Source organism: Ovis canadensis, chromosome 20, assembly GCF_042477335.2.
Source record: "Ovis canadensis isolate MfBH-ARS-UI-01 breed Bighorn chromosome 20, ARS-UI_OviCan_v2, whole genome shotgun sequence".
Lineage (NCBI taxonomy): Eukaryota > Metazoa > Chordata > Mammalia > Artiodactyla > Bovidae > Ovis > Ovis canadensis.
Genome location: NC_091264.1, coordinates 30497255 through 30509818, shown reverse-complemented (window position 1 = coordinate 30509818; position 12564 = coordinate 30497255). Strand labels below are relative to the sequence as shown.

At 55.4% G+C, this 12564-nt stretch overlaps 1 protein-coding gene across 4 annotated transcripts in view; it reads right to left on the bottom strand.

Annotated features, from left to right (window-relative positions):
• The window catches only part of FOXP4 (forkhead box P4), a 51118-nt gene that overhangs the window by 22996 nt on the left and 15558 nt on the right, over positions 1-12564 (bottom strand). For all 4 annotated transcript variants that reach the window (XM_069564705.1, XM_069564707.1, XM_069564706.1 and 1 more), the window contains exon 2: positions 10643-10877. In XM_069564705.1, the coding sequence (XP_069420806.1) occupies positions 10643-10861 (219 nt within the window). In that variant the 5' untranslated portion in view covers positions 10862-10877. The remainder of the gene's footprint in view (positions 1-10642; positions 10878-12564) is intronic.

The following is a 12564-nucleotide window of genomic DNA, read 5'->3' as shown; positions in this document are numbered from 1 at the left end:
CTGCTCCTTTCCCTTCTGAATCTCTCCACCTTCCTCTTTGTCACCTCCTCCAGCCTCTCCCCAGCACACCTACTAAATGAATCCACCTGTGGCCCCCTCGCACATATGCCCACACAAACCCTTGTCTACCCTCATGTGGACTTCCACTCCCATGCCCACTGCAAGCTGAGCCCCACCAAGGCGGCTCTGAAAGAGAGGGTATGGATGCATGCATACCTCCCCCGGCCCCCACTGCAAACACTCAGGGAGCCCACTGTGTACCAAGCGTAAAGGCACACCCCCTTCGCAGCCCTTTCATTGAACAGCTGAGCCTCCCGGAGGCTTAAATCTAGTTCACCTTAGGACAGCATCTAAACACACCCTGGTGTTTATGGGAACGTGTCCCTGGGAAGAACTGGAATCCAGATTAGCATGGCCCTCAGCAGCGCTTCAGATCCTAGACCTCCCCCATGCCCTTCTTTCTGCAGACCTCAGCCTGGAGAAGTGGCCCAGGGGTGCTTCTCTTCAAGACACACATCAGAAAGTAGAAATCTGACCTGAGTCAAGGGCTCTGAGAGGCTGTGGGAGGAGGTGTGGGGTGGGGAGAGGAAAGGAGGTGGCCGAGTTGTCATCAGGAAGGGTCTCTGCTTCTATGTGCCTCATTTCTAGGGACCACCCCCCAGGTCTAGTGACACAAGCTAGACAGATGCTCTATGTCCTCCAAAGGTAGATATGGGGTAGGAAGGTCAGGGGTCAGGAGCTGGCAGCCCAGGTGACCCAGAGGAGACGCTGGTCAGGGTGGGGGGAGGATGCACCCCAGATCTCTAGTAGGAACAGAGGAGCCTCATGGGAAGGATTTCCAGGGGAAGTTGTGGGGGGCACGCTGATCAGTCTCCTGGTGGGGGGGGAGTGGCCTGGGGGGGTTGAATTCACTCCCCACTCTCCTACTTTGTGGGCCCCTGGAGCATGAAATTACAAGACTTACAGGGAAAAAAATGACAGGGCCTTACAATCTCATTCCTGTGAGAACTCCCTGAGGCAGGCCCTCATCACCGCACCGCTCCGCCCCCCGCCCCATCTCCACTTCCCCTACTCCTACCACTCTGAGCTTTCCTCCCGTTAGGCCTGGTGAGATTCTAGGCCTGGCCAGAGCGTCACCTCCTCTGACCTCCCAGCTTTCCCCACACTCCTTCTTCTGGTTTCCAGTGTGCCCCGGACTGTGCTAGGTGCTGGGGAAACAAGAGAAACAGAACATGGACTGTCCCAGAGCGGCGATGGGCGCCAGAGCCCAGGGGTGGTGGCAGCGCTGACTGGAGTCTGGAAGGGCAGGCTCACCAGGACTCAGCAGGAGGGTGAAGGGAGAAAGCATAGCGACCCCCACCCAATGGGCAACAGAAATGGACAGCAAGTCTGGGGACCTTGAAACCACTTCCAGGACAGAAAATCAAGCTGTGTTGGGGGTAAGCAGGCAGAGAGGCTGGAGAGCCTCCGGGGTTTGTTCCTCCGGGCACTTCATTGATTCCTCCTTTACTCACTCGTTCACTTTCACGGCCCCTTGCCTCGTTACTGGCTTGGAGAAGATTGAGGGGTGACAGAGGAGATGGGGGAGGCCACAGTGGGCAGCACATGCTCATTTCATGGACTTTGTTTACAGCCCAGCCCCAACACCCGACCCAGTGAGGGACCTGGTTCCACCTATAGCTGCCCAGGAGTGGGTGATGATGGGTGGACAGGGGTTGGAGGCCCAAGCTCCCCTCCCCAGATGTCCTGGTCACTTATGCTTAGTGCACTGTGATACTGCTTCATCCTCACCCCCATCTGGACCCCTAGCCAGGGGTGGTGCTCCAGGAGGAGAAGGGTGGGCCAGGAGAGGCCCTTTGGCCCAGGAAGTCCTCCCCCAGGGTGGTCATCCATGGGATCAGGTAGGTCTGAGACTTCCTAAAGCCCCGTCCGACTCACAGTCACCACCCTGGCACTACAGGCGTAAGTCTACCCTGCCGGCCTCAGCTAGGGCCTGATACATCACTGCAGACTGCCCACCTCTGAGACACGTGGGAAATGACACCCCCCCCCCCAACCTTGACAAATGCAGCCCCACCTTCTCTGCTGATGACGACCAGGTCCTGGCCTCCTTGAAAACAGAGACATTGTTAAATGGATCTGTGGGTTCCTGCCCCGGTCACCAGCACCTGGCAGACACCCTTGGGAAATGCACTTGAGTCTAGGCTGAACAGGGAAGGCAGGCCCAGAATGACACAGAGCTCAGGAGCCAGCATGTGAACAGGGCCTGGCAGTTTTCAAAGCACTTCTACATTTGGGTGAAGCTTCCCAACCTTGAGCTAGACAGGGCAGGTGTCACTGGCTTCATTTGACAGACAAGGAAATTGAGGCCCAGGGTCCCATAGCTAAGAAGTGGAGTTCAGACACCTCCAACTGCCCAGCCCCCCTCAACCCCATGGAGAGATCATCGTGATCTCATGCACAGTCTGGTGAGGCCTACAAATGTGCCTTCCCCGAAGTCTTGGGAGCTTGCAGCTGTCTAGATGTGAAAGGGAGGTACAGCTGGATGAAAGCGGGGAAAGACCAAAAAAACAATCTCCCCAGGAGGAAAGTGGGCGCAGTTTCCCCTCCCTGCAGGCCAGAGATACCCAGATACATCTTTTGGTGGAAAGAGGCATTTAGGATCCCATCAGGGTCGGAAATTCCCTGGAGGTCCAATGGTTAAGACTCTGTGTTTCCACTGCAGGGGAGCAAGGGTTTGATTCTGGGGCTGGGAACTAAGATCTCACAAGCCACGTGGTACAGCCAAAAAAAAAAAAATCCCACCAGGGAGAAGGCATGGAGGGTTCAGGGAGCAATAGGAAATTGGGAACCATTTGGCCTTTTCAAGCTTATTTTCCGTCTCCCTCCACCCCTCAGACTGAAAACCAAATGCTCAGCTCTGTGGTTTGGGAATTAAGGTCTAGTTTTCCTCTCAAGCAGGCAGCACTGGTTCTTTCAGTGCCTGAACCCTGGTCAAAGGGATCTGGATCTAAATCCTGGCTCTACCATCTACTGAACGACCTTGGCTAAGTCCTGCTCTGAGCCTCAGTTTCTTCCTCTGTAAAATGGGAATAACCCTGTAGTCAGCTCAGAGGTTTGTTGTGAAGAATACATGAGACAGTGTGCGTGGAGTACTCAGCACAGTGCGACCCCAGCAGGTCCTGGATGGACGTTAACTCCTGTGATGGTGATTATTAATCTTTTACCTTCCCAGGCAGCTCCTGATCATTTGCCCACTGCCACCAGAAGGACTTGTGAACCAACTCCTCTTCCATCTACACCCACCCCACTCCCCCCTCAAGCCTAAGAACTCAGTCTCGCTAATGAAGCCGAACTCTCCTCCCCCTACTGCCCATTCAGAAGTCATTAGCAGGATCTCCACAATTAGGAACAAATGGTTTATAACGGATGGCACCCAGGGAGGGCCATGAGGATGGAGGGGAATGAAGCTAGTGCTTGGAGGGCAACAGGGAGCTACTAGGAAAAGAAAAACAAGTCCTGGGGCAGAAGGGTCTCTCATCTACGGGATGAGACCACACCCTCATTTCTGTCTGGGAGAATTCAGGGAAGGACCAGTGACCTCTGTGCAGAGGTCAGGTGCAGGGATGTTTACCAGTTCTTTCTCCAAGCTAGAGGATTCCAGGTCTGCGTTGGGGTCCCAGCCTTGCTGTGTGCGTGTGCGTGTCCATGTGTGTGTGAGGACGTGGTGCTCAGGAAGACAAGCTTGAAGGACTGAACTTTGAGAACAGAGCAGAATCACACAGATCACAGAACTGGTGAGCTGGAGGGTTAGAGGGTTATCTAGTCTGGTGTTTTCCAAAGTGCTGGCCTGGCCATGATCTAATGGTGGGTCATAGAATATCAATTGAGAAGGTCAAAAACAAGGAAAAAATACACACACACATGAAAATATCAGAGTTAATACATAAGCATAAGCATTGTTTCATAAAACTGCGCTGCTGCTCCAAACAAAAGGTATTTCTTACAACAGATTCCAGCAAAAATATCTGCAAAACACTGATGTAGTTCACTTTATCGATAAGGAAATGGAAATTCAGAGACAGGCAGTGAAGTGCCCAGAGTCACACAGCAGCTGAAGCAGAACCTGAATCCCCTGGGCCTGACATGGGCTCTGAACAGGGGAAGTGCGCCAGGAGGTGGGCAGGCAGGATGGAGGACCCCCGGGAATTAAAACTCTGGTTTAATTCCAATGGTGGTGAAGGGCAGCCAAAATAAACAAAACTGAAACTTTTGTTTGCATCTAGCTAATTTTGGCAAAATTGGGATCTCAACTGTCTGGATAGTTTCAACTGAGAGCTGGCTAGATTTAGAGGAAAGGGCCCTAGAAGGGTGTTTAGGGGGCCAGCCCACCCCAAACCTGAAAAGCCCTCCCAGAAAGGCCTATCACCTGATCACCTGTCCCCCTGGAACATGACTTTTGATTCCTTTATCCATAATTCAGGGGGTATTTATGAAGTCCCGCAGGACACCCACACTGTCCTAGACACTGGGGACACGGTGTATTTGCTTTAACTGGGCTCACATCCTAATAAAATGAGACAGACGCTGTAACACAGTGAAGCGAGCTGTGAGATAGTGGCCATGTTGTGCAGGACGGTGGGATGGTTACTTAGGTTGTACGGCCAGGGAGGACCCCTCCGAGGACACACTGAGGATGAGGGGGCTACTCTTTCAGGGGACAGATATACGACTGGAAGGAGCTGGTACAAGAGTCCAGAAGCAGGTGTAAGGCTGGAGCGTTATGAACCAAAAAGGCCAGTGTGGCCAAGCTTCCAAGGAAGTCTCAGGAATGAGTGGCAGCCAGATCACAGGGATGCTGGTTTTTTATTGCATTCTATATTCGATGAAAAATTGCTGGAGAATTTTAAGCAAGAACGGCTGTAATCTTTGAGAGCAGATACCTAACCCACTGCTAGTAAACAGTAGGTACCTAATAAGTACTTGTTGACTGGTACAGGAAACCTCTGTCTACTCCCTGAAATACAAGTCCTCTGGGACCAGAGTGTGGAGGGAAAGGGGACAGGGAGAAGGGTCAGCAGTCAGGGGTCCCAACCACCAAGGGTGCTGACCTGGGGAGATCCAGGCTCTCCACCAGCCAGGCTTTGTCCTCCAGCAAAGAGACATAAAAATGAAATTACGCAGAGAAGGAGGGGCATGGAGGATCGGGGAGAGGAGACCATAAAACCCCCGAAGTGATTCTACACCTTTTTCCCTTGGAAAAAAAAAAAAAAGCTTTTTGGGTAAGGCTGTAAATTTTTTTTACACCAACCTCGTAAAAATGACATCGGCACATTCTCAAATTAGAACCATTAAAATGAAAACCAGCAACGCAGATACAGGCAGGCCCACGTGGGTGGGAGACACACAGCCCAGTTTCAGGACCCCTTCCCCAACAAGTGTGTTGAGAATGCGACCCCTCCAAGGAAGATGATTAACACAAGAACCCACCACGGCCCAGAAGGGCAAGGTCCTCCCTAGAGGCTGGCCCTCCCCTCCATTCTTGCCCCAGAGGCATGGGTGCAGCCTCTCGGGGCCAAAACCAGCTCCCCAGGAAGGTCCAACAGTGGCGTCCGGAAGGAACTGAAGCACTGTGGGCTGAGGGTTGCGGGGTGGTGGCGCTTCCCCTCCTAGACATGTCCCAGTAACTGGAGTTCTCTGGAAGTGGGTCTGCTCCCAGGTCTGGGTTCAGGGCCACTGTGAACCCAGCCACTGCCCTCATGCTAGCCACCCTGCAGGGGCCCTAAGAGTGAGGTTTGGAGTGGGGGCTGTGCGGGGCATACGGTTCCCTCCCCACCGACTCCCACTGGGGCTCCCTCAGGAGAACACCTAGCTGACCCACTGAGAGGGGGTCCTGGGATGTGCCCACCTGGCTTCAGTCCTTCACCCTTAGAAGAGGAAACACTCACCTTCTTCCCCCTCAATTCTCCCCAAACTCCTTATCAGTAAGGACAAGAACTCTGGTATAAAAGGGAGATGAAAGAGGTGGGGTGGGAGGGTGGGAGGAGGGGGTCTCAGAATTCCACAGCAGAAGGGAAGCCTGAGGGTACAGTGGGCAGTCTCCTTCCTAGTCCCAAGGAAGCAGGGGCCTGGGGACACCCCTCCTCTACCTTTCTCTCCCCTCTTAGGGAAACTTCCTTTCCTGTCGGACCAGGAGGCAGACATGCAAAACAGGGGGGCCTTTGGCTTAGTTACCCAGGAGGGGTATGAGAAGGGGAGTTTGGCCCTCTCAGGACCCTGCCCGTCACCTTACTACCTGGCCCCACCTCCCACTTGGCCCCTGTTCCCAGGCAGGAGGGACGCAGGGAGTTTCTAACACTCCCTGCAGCTGTCCACAAGTCTGGGACCTCCCTCGCGTGAACTTTCTAAGTCTCCCCTCTGAGGAGTGTGGGCCCTGACTCTCCCTTCGGGGGGGCCCCCAGCACCTCCTGGGAAAGGACTCATTCTACAGAAAGAGAAGGGGAGTCTGGAGGGTGTGGGACCGGAGATGAAAGAACGGGATCTGGGGCGGGAGCGAAGACTTGAAGAAATGGGCCCCAGACCTGCAGACGAAAGGCAACTGCTGACTGCACACGTGAGGTGTCTGTGCTAATTCACCTCCGAAGACTCCCCTTTTTCCACCCCATCCCCCCAGGAACTGGGGCCACGAGAGCCAGATGGGAGAGGGAAAGGAAAATCTCTTCCATTCTTCCTTCCCCTAGCTCCCTGACACTGCCCAGCCCCGTCTCTATGGAGGGGGCTGAGGTAAAAGCCCATTAATGTGCAGAGCCCCCCAACCATTCTGAATCTCCTCACAGGATGTGAACAGGGTGGGATTTGGCCTGGTTGCCACAGCAACTGCAGTGGGAGTTCCCAGACGCTAGGCAACCCTCCCGTGACCCTTGCTGACCTGTCACCCCCGCAACCAGAGGACAATAGGAGTGGCAGCTCTGGAGGCCCCGACTCCTTTCAGCCCAGCCGCTCTGCCCGCTGCCCGCCCCCCCCCAACCCCGCTGCCTGCCTGGCCCAGTCCCCCTGGCCCCAAGTCCAGCGAGCATCCCGCCTGGCCCCCGAAACCTCCACAGGCCCTCCACCTCACTTCCCCAGAGCTGCCACACACTTCTCCCAGCCCTGGCTGTGCCCTCATCGGAGAGCTTAAAGGATATTTGTGGAGACCCCGGGGAAAGCCCTACACAATGGGAACGTGTTCATACAGGTGAAGTCAGATTAGGAGAAAACGCAAGGGCAACCTTCAAAGAAAAAATGCCACCCTAGAGGGGAAATATGGGCCAAGGAAGACTTTGGCTTGATGAGGGAAGGCAGGGGTTGATGGGCAGCTGGCACGCCTGTTGGGTTCAAGGCATCTCTAACAGGATCACTAACCCCAGCGGGCCAGCAGGGTGCTGGGTGCAGAATGAGCTTCCATGCATGTTTGCTGAGTGAATGCGCGCTCCAAGGCTCACAGTCCTCCCCTGCCTCCTCCTCAGGGGAGATTCGCCAGGAGACTGGAGACCAGGTGAAAGCCCCAAGGACAGAGTGGAGGCAGTGTGGCTCTGTCACTCACCAAAAAGGGGCTGGGAGGAGGGAGCAGGAAGCTGGGGCCTTGGCTGCTGGACCGAGGCAGGGCAGCCAGACCAGACGGGGACCCTCTCTCCAGTCAGACAGGGCCGGGCAGCCCAGCCCTGCCCCCCTACCCCCACCCCCTGGCCGCCTCTGTTTAAACAAGCTCTCGGCCTGCTGTTGCATGGAAACCGGCGCCTCTTGTTCCAGAGTGACGTGGCTGCCCTCTTCAGCACTGTTTGTTTCAGCCTAAAGTCCTGTCACCAGCCTGACTTCTGACTCGCCCTGTTTATCTCTCTCTCTCCTTTGTCAACTCATTACTCCCAAAGGCCAAGACTGCATTTCCAGGGCTTGTTTATCCAGAGCAGAGGGGCAGGGACCAACCGACAGATGGACAGACGGACAGAGGAAGAGGCGCCATGGGGGTACAAGGAGGAGGGACCAGGGCGCCACCCACAGACCCACTCACAACCTCTGGAGTGGCCACTTAGAGCCGGCGGCCAGCGCTGCTTTTTGTTGGTTTGTTTTAAGAGCGCTTTTAGCCTGAGAGTGGAGAGCTCTCATTCACTCACCAACAGTGGTTTATTTAGCACCTAGTAGGCACCAGGCCTTGCTGCCTCAGGGACTGCGAAGTGTGGTAGGAGCTGAGCCCTGCACGAGGAAACACCAGGAGCCAGGAGAACCGAGAACTACCATCCCTGGCACCTGGACAAGTCACTGCTGCCTCTGGCTGCCCCCTTATCTGTGATGTGGGAATAAGAACAACACAAACTTCCCCGAGAAGGTAAGGGGATTAAAGAACCAAAGCATCAAACAGAGGCATGGTTTTTGTTTGTCCTCCAAGGACTTCCTGATTGGGGTTGAGAGGGAGCAGGCACTTGCTGGGCCCAGCCCTCTTCCTCCATTCACTCTCCCAACAAAGAGTCAGAGACATTTGTTGCGGGGGAGGGGGTATCCAGAAATCGTTACCCTGAAGCCCCACCCCCAAAAGCTTCACTAATATATCGGAGGCAGAAGGATGGCCCACAGACTGTTTCCTCTTAATTGACAATTTTGTAATTTTAATTTTGCAGGGTTCTTTTCATAGTTTGGAGCCAAGAAAACCTTTTTTAAGTCTCAAATATTTTCCTTGGCCCTAGGCACTACGCCCGTAGTGAGTGCAAATGGATAAACCAGCCCTCCCTCTGCCTGCCTCCAAATCTCCACCCCAGTTTATTTGTGAAACAGATATAGGATTTTCCAGGACTTTGGGATATTCACCAAAACAAACAGGGATAACTGGAACGTGGAATATAGATGGTAAAACACCAGCCTGAATGCAACAGAAACACAGAAACCTGATCAGTACAGACAGTCCCATCTCTCCCCACCCCACACCACTCCCCGCGTATCCTGCTGCTCACTGGCGCTCAGTATTCTCTTTAAATAATTTCTTAAAAGAAACTTTCCCCCTAGCCTTCCCTCCACTTTCACAAATTTTCATAGCTCTGTCTGCCTAGAGGTGCGATAGAAGTCTTCACCCACACAAAATGGGTGGCCTTGGAAATCTCTGGCCTGGTGTGTTTTGTTATTGTTTTGATAAAGGGTAGGGTTCTGCCCTTTGACCTTCTGTCCCCCATAGATGGTACAGATTCTGTGGGTCTCTTCCCCAGGGAACCTGCTTAGGCAAGCTTGGGAGATGCCAGCGAACTCCCAAGGACCATCTCCCTGGAGAAAGGAGACAGGCCTTTTCTGCTCAAGTTCCCACTGTTTGCAAGAGGAAGGGATTTTTAAAGTCCTCAATTCTGTTCACACCCGTATGGATCAGTCACTGGGGGGAAGGATTTCACACCCAAATTGCATCTGATCCTAACAGTCCCTGTGCTTCAGGTGCCAAGAGGCCAAGGCTCAGGGAAACCCAGGACTGGCCCAGAAGAACTGCAGGGAAGGAGAGGTGGAGACGGAACCTGGGTTTGCTCATTCCCTGAGTCAGTCCTGGCTAACCAGCTCTAGATTCGGCCTTCTGACAGTGCTGCTTCCAATCTGACCTCTGGCTTCAAGTGTGGAGGGAAAGGGCCCCTTAGGGGCTATGAAGTGGGAGAAGGAGCCTCAGGGCAAACCTGGGGGAGAGCAAGAGAGTGATAGGGGCACACACCTGTGCACACAGGGCAGGGAGGGGCACAGGCAGGGAGGCACGTGCAGGACCAGCCCCCAGGGGTAGCACCACCAGCAGTGACTTGAGAACCAAAGTCAAATAAGAGAAGGCGCATCCCAAGGCCAGCCCTGGCTGGGCCGGTTCTCCTGAACTTGTCAAGCATGATTTTCCCTTATTCCCGGGTGGGGCTGGGAACTGGGGCCCCTGCTCTGTCATAACCCAACCAGGCTCCCCACCCTAAGGCCTCCTGATCCTCAGAGAGGCTGGTCTTGGACTCCTGAACTCTGCAGTTTAGGGTGGGAATGATGAAGGGGGAAGAGGGAGGAGGATACAGACAGAGGTTTCCAGTCCGGGCACTAAACATGGAGGCCTGCCTCTGCCTGCAGCTCGGGAACTCCTCCCAGGTGTGCTGACCCCCGGTGCCTGTGAGTTGACTCACAGCTTGGATCAGGGGCCCCAGGCAGAGGTGCAGGTGGGGAATGCATTACAATACAAACAAAGTAAAGCTCCCAACGTGTGCAGAGCCCCCCAGGCCAAAGAGGAGACACCCAGAGCGGGGTCTCCCTCCCCCAACCCTGTTTGTTAACTTAGCCAGAGTGCAGGAGTAGAGCCCAGGTGCCTGCCTGCCTGCCCAAGATGCACCCACCTCGAGCCTACTGCCCAGCCATCTGTCTGCCCTTGTGGGCATTTCTGAGCCTAAGCCCGGAGATCTCAGGGCCCCCAGCCACACCACCCTTTCTGGAAGGGCTGCTCTCCTCTGGCCTTAGGGATCACTAGAGGGAGGAGGGGTTGTCTCTGCTGGTTGGACCTTCTCAAGAAGGTTAAAGTAAGACAGCTAGGCTGGGAGGGGAGGCCCCCGGGGGAGCCAGGATGTAGGAGCAGGGGTCCGGCATCCCTCCCAGGTGGCTGGGGAGGCGTGCCGGCTCCTACCTGTTGCTGCTGGAAGTGCAGGAGCTCCGCGGGGCTCATCTCGCCGTTGCTGTCCGCGCCCACGGCCGAGTCCCTGCCCGGACCCCCTGCGGCAGGGCCCGCAGCCCCGCCGCCGCTACTGCCGCCACCGCCGCCATCGGCCTGCCCAGAGAGGCTGCCCACGCCGTTCTGACCAGACGGAGCTGACCTGATTGTCTCCGAGGCGGATTCCACCATCATGTCGCTCTAGCGGGACCTGGAGAGGGAGGAGAGACGTGGGGGAGGGGCTGAGGCACGAAGGCCTGCCAGGCAGGGCCAGCAAGGGATCCCCCCCCAACACCCCCGTCCCCAGACAACACAACCCCACCGAGCCCTGGGGCGGCTTCTCCCTCTCAACTTCCTGGAGGCTGACCCTGGGACCCCTGTTGGGGTGCAGACCCTCCTAATGTCACCCTCCCCCCAGGCCCAGGCAAGGGCAGCTCCAGACTGTAGCTGAGGTGCCCCCATTGCCCCATATTTCCTCGAGGGGGCGATGCCCCACCCTCAAACCAGTTCAGGCCTCTCCCTCCAGGCTAGTGTGTAAGGCAGAGCCAGGACGGGCAGGGGTCTGCAAGGACTGAAAAGCAGCTGAGGTATTCACTGGGAGCCACCATATTGCCTCCCCTCAACACTTGTGATGGCGGTTGTGTTTATTTCCCCCCAGATCCGGAGCTCCCCAAGGACAGGGCCTCCTTTCCCCACTGCAGCACAGGCAGCCGCCGTCTGCCCAGGACCCACTACTGGATGCCAGTCCCTCAGCTGGGCCTGGAGCTGTGCTCCGGGAGGGGGGGCAGCCAGTGGTCCGACATCCCTGACCTTCCATTCTAAGGCCCTTAGCCCAGCGCCTGGCCCAAAGCTGATTCTCAGTGTTTACTGTCTCCGCAGGCACCCAGACCCCTTCTCACAAGAATTGTGGGAGACCGTTCCTTTCGTCCTGATTTTATAGATGGGAAACCGAGGGTCCAGAGGGTCAGGAGATTTACCCAAGGCTGAGCCAAGGCCTGAATCCAGTGTCTTCTTCCCCCACGTCCCCAAACTGCCTCTCAAGCAATGGCAAAAACATGCTCAGGACAAGAGGGTATGACAGGGATGGTCAAGGCCAGCGAGGAGGGGGCCTGCGGTTCCTTCTGCATCTCATGGACGGTGCACTAGCTCAGATACCTGTTACACAGACTGAAGCAGATGGGGGGCTTCAGTAGGCAGAGCTGTTCTCAAAGGCTGGGGTCTCCAGCTATCGCCAAAGCCACAGTCCCTTGAGAGGAACACTGATTTCAGCCAACAAGACACAGTGGTATCCACTACTGATCTCTGACAGGAGTCTTAACCTCCCTAAATCTCTCTCAGTTTCTTTGTCTGTAGAAGGAATTTCTCCCAGCCTCAGAGTCCCGTGAGGAGTAAATAAAACAGCACACACAAATCACCTGCAGAGTTAAGGGCCAACAGATGATCGGTCCCTTCCTCACCTGCCCTCTCTCTGTTTGTAAGGGTGAAGGCCCTGGGCTCGGAGAAGTCGAAGACTTGGCCGAGATCACACAGCGATCAAGGGGTGGAAGCCAGTCGGTGATCTTTCCTCCCCTTCTTGATTCCCTTTTGGCCTTTGCAGACCCCACAGACACATGGAGTCCCTGACCCAATAAACGGGTGCGAGTGGGCCTTACTAGGCCAACGGCTGGAAGAGACTCATTGCCTTACTTTCTTCTCCAAGGAGGCAGCTCCCAAATTCTCTTTCACCTTGGAAGAATTCTCTCCCGTCACCCTACTGAGCCCCTTGCTGTTTTTGTCCCCAGTGTCAGCAGAATGGGAAGGACAGTGAGGGCGTGGGGGGAGCTGGGGGTACAGAGCACTGCTGAGGGCCCACGGGGAGCCCACGAGTCCCCGTGTGCCACGTCACACTTGCTCTTGTG